General features: G+C 39.4%; 1 protein-coding gene across 1 annotated transcript in view; it reads right to left on the bottom strand.

Moving 5' to 3' along the window:
* Nucleotides 1-729: 729 nt before the first annotated feature.
* AstA (allatostatin A) overlaps nucleotides 730-6273 on the bottom strand; it is a 123041-nt gene continuing 117497 nt past the window's right edge. The window contains exons 6-9 of the mRNA XM_074098667.1: nucleotides 5366-5400; nucleotides 4033-4166; nucleotides 2647-2777; nucleotides 730-1908 (exon numbers count right to left, since the gene is read on the bottom strand). Coding sequence (XP_073954768.1) covers nucleotides 1607-1908; nucleotides 2647-2777; nucleotides 4033-4166; nucleotides 5366-5400 — 602 coding nt within the window. The 3' untranslated portion in view covers nucleotides 730-1606. The remainder of the gene's footprint in view (nucleotides 1909-2646; nucleotides 2778-4032; nucleotides 4167-5365; nucleotides 5401-6273) is intronic.

The following is a 6273-nucleotide window of genomic DNA, read 5'->3' as shown; positions in this document are numbered from 1 at the left end:
TTTGGACCTGCACCGTCGTTGTGAAATTGGTGAAAAAAATGAGCGTAACATGGACAAACGAGCTGGAGTTACAGTTCAGTTTTTGCCATTTTGGCTACGGAACCCTAAAAATTTACAAATAGGGGAGATTCGGGTAGCCCCGGTGCGGGTAACCCCGGTCTCTGCCGATTCTAGACAATCACGCACACATAGATAAATAGTGCACTGCACACCTTAAAATGTTCGCAGCGGCTACCCGAATCTCCCCTACCGTATTGCACAAGTTGAAGCTTAATGAGCTTAAGTACAGTCACCAGCACCAATATCTGACACAACAAAGCGCGCATACTCGTAAACATCTTATACGTCTCTATTTCTATGACTAGTAAGATGACACCACGCTCCACTGTGGCAGGTGACTGTACCTTAATTGATTGTTGCTTGAAAGACGGTTGCGTTGATAATTTGGTACGAAGCAACGTCTTATAGCACAGATAAAGGAAAAATGGCGAAAATAATATTTTTTTAGTTACATCATATAATAAAAATATTTGTACGGGACCCACGGTGCACGAGTCCGCCTCGCACTTGGCCGGTTTTTGTATAATTTCAATTTTACAGCGCATTGGTTTTTATTTTAAACACTGTAATTTTTTAGCGACGAATAAATTAATAAATATAGTAATACTGGCAAATAGGATTTTGAAGGATAATAAGGTAAATGATAACATAGAATGAATGCAATCTTACTATGATTTGTATAATTGATTTAATGATTATATTGAAAACAACACATTCTTATTTCTTAAGGAAACTTATTTCAATACTTAATTTAGTTTAAATGAGTCATAGAGCCACGATTCGAAAGAAAATAAAACATGACTAGATTTGTTTCACATAACGTTTCATTCGCATAAATTATAACTACGCAACTATTTCCCCTAATTACTAAAGTGAAAACAAAAACGTTTTATTACAAGAATCGTGACTTTATTTTTCATCAAGTTTATCTTAATGCTCAACTTTTACATAAATAACTATAATTTTAACAACAATTTACAAAAATGAAACTAAAAATAATTTGACGTTATTATACTTCCAAATTGTTGAAATTTTCATCAAGTTTAGTTCTTACATTTGGAAATTGACCACAAAAATATTTTCTTTTAAGTATTTCAGGTTTTATTATTACAGATTTAAGAATTTTCGAGGCCATACCTAATATGACAATGTTTTTTCAGGATTTTTCCTGCAGTGACAGTAATTGAATTAACGATTAGCCCAGTCCGAGATTTTGAAAACAATCTAAGTACATCACTATTAATAAGTCCTACTGTGAGAAGTAACGTGGTAAGATTAAAAACATAAATTAAAAATCTAGATTTACTTGTGAAAATTGGCTGGTTTTTTCACAAGTAAACCGCAATCAACCAAAAACAAAACAAACAAACGTTATTTTGAATATAAAATTGTCTAGCCCGTTATCTCCACATTGTGAATCCGCAAAACCGTAATCAACATCCTAAAACATCTACACATCGCGATTAACCAACACAACAGAAAATACAAAAATATTGCTTCCAAAAACAAATTCCACGAAAATTCTCACAAAAAGATAATATACAGTTTAACCGTCAACATCGTTCAGATCATTCGCGTAGTCAGCCGATCTCTTTCCAAGACCGAAGTTGAACCTGTGCATATCTCTCTCTCTTTTCCCTAGGCCGAAGTTGAACTTGCTGCTATATCGTTTCCCGAGGCCAAAGTCGTAATTGCGCGCTCCTCGCTTGCCTAAGCCGAAATTGTAGAGCGGTAGTCGTTTGCCGAGGCCAAAGTCGTACATTCGGCGTTTTTCTTCAGCGGGCTCATCTTCCGCGAAACGTTTGCCGAGGCCGAAGCTGTACGGACGAGCGCGTTTTTCTTCGTATACTGGAAAATATTTTATAGAGTTAGTTATAGTAAAGGAAGATGTTATTATTATGGCTGGGGCGTACAGTGAGGGTAGGCAGTGCTACTTGAGCTACACACCAATGACTATGTGACAAATATACATTATAATAATGCAATCTTTGTTCATTTTGTTCGATTAGCAGAGGATTACAGACATCTGTCACATAAAAGTAACCTAACCATACAAATTTCATTTTTAATACAAGCATTTTTTTGCTGACTGTACTTTTTGTTGACTGTACTTGCATTGTCACCCAAACTACATGTGCATACCAAATTTCAAGTTGATGCTATTAACCGTCGAAGAATTCCGTCCTGCGGCGACGATCCTGGCTGAACTATCAGGATGTCATTACTAGATCGCGATTTAGATAAGTATTCCAAATTTCAAGTCAAATTTTTGACTTGCAAGATTTGATTACAGATAGACAGACAGACAACGGGACATGTGAAACTAAATAAAAGCTTGTAATTACAGTACCTAACTTGCAGCGAGTGGTACATGCCATAACATAAAACAATAATGCCAATACGAGGAACGTGAAAGTTCGACTTTAGCGACATTCATTTGATAGGAACTTGTTTAAAAATTGGTAGACCACTTATTTGTCTGATGGTACCTATTCTACTTAATAGACCAATAGGGAATCATAACGTTATTTATTTATTTAAATACTACCCAATAATTGAAAAGACAGCGCAAAATTTACATCATACCAGGTGTATCTTCGTACTGGTCTATCAGCTCATCCAGTGCTTCCTGATCAATTTCGTTGTTCATGTCTTCTTCTGACTGGTCTTCTTCAGTGATGGAGCGCTTGCCCAGACCGAAGGAGTATAGTCTAGACCTGGTGGAAGAAGATTAGTCAAAAGTTGGTCATCATCATAAATCAGTTGTTGAACATAGGCCTCCCTCAAAGACTACAGTTGCATCAGTTTGCATCCACCGTGAACCCGCGACTTTAAGAGAAGTTTTTCTGCCGTATTCGTTTGGGCTATTGCTGTCTTTATTGCACATGATATAAGCGCTCGCAGCCGTCCCCCCCATGCCTTCCGCAACGACGTCTGTAATTTATATCGAGATAGCTAGGCTTTTCAAGATTTGGGCGGTTGAATTTTGGGTTTCGTTGTCCTCATTTTGTACGAAAAGTATATTTTCTATGCCTGTGGTTTTTTTCGATTTTTGTAAAAATGCTTTATTAGCCTGTAATTCTCATGCAAAGATGACATCTTCATATTTTCGACTTTTGAGCTCCTGTAATTCTAATATTACACATTTATATGAAAATCTGAAAAACTGCAGGCATAGATAATTACGTCTAGTGCATACTTACAAAATTTCATCTATTCCGGTTGCCTAGTTTTCAAATGAGACCGGGACTACGTTTGTATGGAGAATGGAACGAAGAGACTTCTCTTAACCAGTTCATCCGTCCATCTCGTTGATGGACGTGCTACGCCGCGCTTGCCTATCCTACAACCTTTTTACCTTTGCTGATCGCAGATTTAAGCTATTTGGACTAAGTATTATAATTACAACATAATTCAGGAATCTTATTCATCCGTTCGCAGTATTGAATTAAGTATTTTTCACCTACCTACATATCTCTTGGTCACCAATATCGGAAATGACAAAGTGCATAAATATCTGATACAACTCTATTTCTAGGGCCAGTAGCTAGTGTCAGATTTTTTTGCACGCTCCGCTGTGGCAGATTAATGCAGGTGACTGTACCTATTAAACGTGTCCTAGTTTTGCCGTGCTATGAATTTTTAATTTACACACTCAATAATGTGCATATTGTGCCAATTTTTTAAAAAAAATCGAGTCACAGTCAGTTCAGGAAGTCATCTGCAGCGTGAAGGGCTAAGCTTCCTCCAGGGGGCTACTACAAAATTCGAAGCTCGAAGTTCATATCGTACTGTCCCTCTCACTCTCGTATTAAACAATATTAGCGTAAGCGGGACGGCAAGATACGAAGTTAGAATTTAGCACTTCGTAGTGGCCAGGAGCCAGGCCGACATAAATAGTGCCTACAGCCAATCACGCAGAATAGGCTCCATTGTCGTCAAATTACGGCAAAAAATTGTGTATGTTATCACCTTTTCCCCAGTCCAAAGTTGTAGACGGGCAGCCGCTTGTACTCCGACACGTAGCTGTAGGCACGCTTGCCTATCCCCGAGCTGTAGTGGGGGGATCGCTTTTCCAGCGGCGCCGCGTGCTGCTCTGCTGAACCCTGGAACAACAGCAGTCGATTTAAAAATAAACGCCTGAAATTCCCACGCAGCGTTTCCCCTCGTATTATCCGCTAACGAGTATCAGCTAATAAGTGGGACAGCTTTGAGTTCCCTAATCGCTACAATCTGGCCGTCTTTAAATCTAGAATGAATGGGCATGGGCAAGCTAACTTTAGGGGCGGCAGGCGTGAGCTTGCCTTCGGAACCCAAAAGCTTAATGGTTACTTGACCTGAAATGTATAATTCAGAATTTTTTTTTTGAATTCATGACGGTGGAAGCATTCTACACTTCCACTGAACGTAGATATAGTTACATGTTTAGTTTTAGTTTTGTAACTAAGGGACCCATCCTGGTGTTATTAATGTTATTTTCATGTATTTTTTCTTTGATTTTATACTGTAGCTTTTAAGTATTTTATGTGTAATTATTTTATTGTGAAAAAATGACTTTCTGCCAAGTTTCTTGCGGCGCATTCTTCTTGGCAATGATGGTCTTTCCGAAGGCGTTGGTAGCTTAAAAAAATGAGGTGTAAAAGTGGCAATTTCGTGCGACCTATTTACTGAATAAATGATTTGAAATTTTAACATATTTATTAGGCAAGCGTGCTTCATCTCAGTACACATCTTCGCTTATCATTAACCGTGATTGTGGTTAAACGCCGGCGGTGAAGCCGTGGTGGCCTAGTGGTTTGACCTATCGCCTCTCAAACAGAGGGTCGTGGGTTCAAACCCCGGCTCGCACCTCTGACTTTTTCGAAATTCATGTGCGGAATTACATTTGAAATTTACCACGAGCTTTGCGGTGAAGGAAAACATCGTGAGGAAACCTGCACAAACCTGCGAAGAAATTCAATGGTGCGTGTGAAGTTCCCAATCCGCACTGGGCCCGCGTGGGAACTATGGCCCAAGCCCTCTTGTTCTGAGAGGAGGCCTGTGCCCAGCAGTGGGACGTATATAGGCTGGGATGATGATGATGATGTGGTTAAACGCAAATCCATTTCTGTGTAAAAAAAGTCGGGTCTTGGCGCCGAGACGTTAAGTTCGCAACAGTCTCATCTCGGCCTATACTCGTCCCACTGCAGCATATGTCCTGGTCTCCTATCTGAATGAGAGTGCTTAGTATGTAATTCCCACGCCCAGTGAATATATTGATAGGAAACTTTGGGAAGTCTGAAATGAATTTCCCTGAAAACTTTACCCATTTAGTCGCTGTGTCGTCTTCGTTTTCGTCTTCTGCGTAGATAATTTGCATATAGGAAAACATTGTGAGCAAACCTACATGGATCCGTAGTTTCCGTAAAGGAGTTCCAATGTGTACTTTACACAACACAATTCGCACTGGGCAAGAGTGGGAACTACAGCTCAAGTTTTTTTGCAGATATTTGGTATTTAGATGATGAATTCAAAGAATCTCTTTTGACCGAGAATCCTTTTCCCAGCTAAGAAGCCCTTCTTTTTAACTTGGCCTTCTCAAGATTGGTTTTTGGAATCTTTTTGCATATTTTAATTCAATTCCAAATTTTGTTACTTTTACGGTCATCCCGTAAAACCTATATCGAAAATACAAACTGAAATATAGATGCACAGAAAAACCAGAAAAATAAGACCAGCGCTGGGAATCGAACCCAGGTCCTCGGCATTCCGTGCCGTGTGCTATACCGCTACACCACTGATGGTCAACGGTACCGACACGAATTTCCCCTATGCACCTCCTATCTCAGCTTGTTTGTTTTCTTATTTAGCACTTAAGCAGTGACGCTAGCGACATCTATGCCGTAGCCCTCATCGAGAAAATTTTTTTCGGCACTCCATTGGAACTAACCGCTCACCCGGACAAGAGATATCGTTTCTAAGCAGTTTAATACATCAGTGTTACTAAGCAATCAAATTAAGATTGGTTTTTTGGAATCTTTTTGTATTTCTTTATCTTTTTGTGTTTTGTGTCGGTACCGTTGACCATCAGTGGTGTGCGGTATTATAGCACGCGGTACGGAATCCGAGGACCTGGTTCGATTCCCAGCGCTGGTCTTATTTTTCTGGTTTTTCTGTGCATCTATATTTCAGTTTGTATTTTCGATATCGGCCTTCTCAGTCTTGGTCTTCTTT

The sequence above is a fragment of the Choristoneura fumiferana genome, chromosome 15 (genome assembly GCF_025370935.1).
Source record: "Choristoneura fumiferana chromosome 15, NRCan_CFum_1, whole genome shotgun sequence".
NCBI classification, from domain to species: Eukaryota; Metazoa; Arthropoda; class Insecta; order Lepidoptera; family Tortricidae; genus Choristoneura; species Choristoneura fumiferana.
This window is presented reverse-complemented; position numbering and strand designations above follow the sequence as displayed.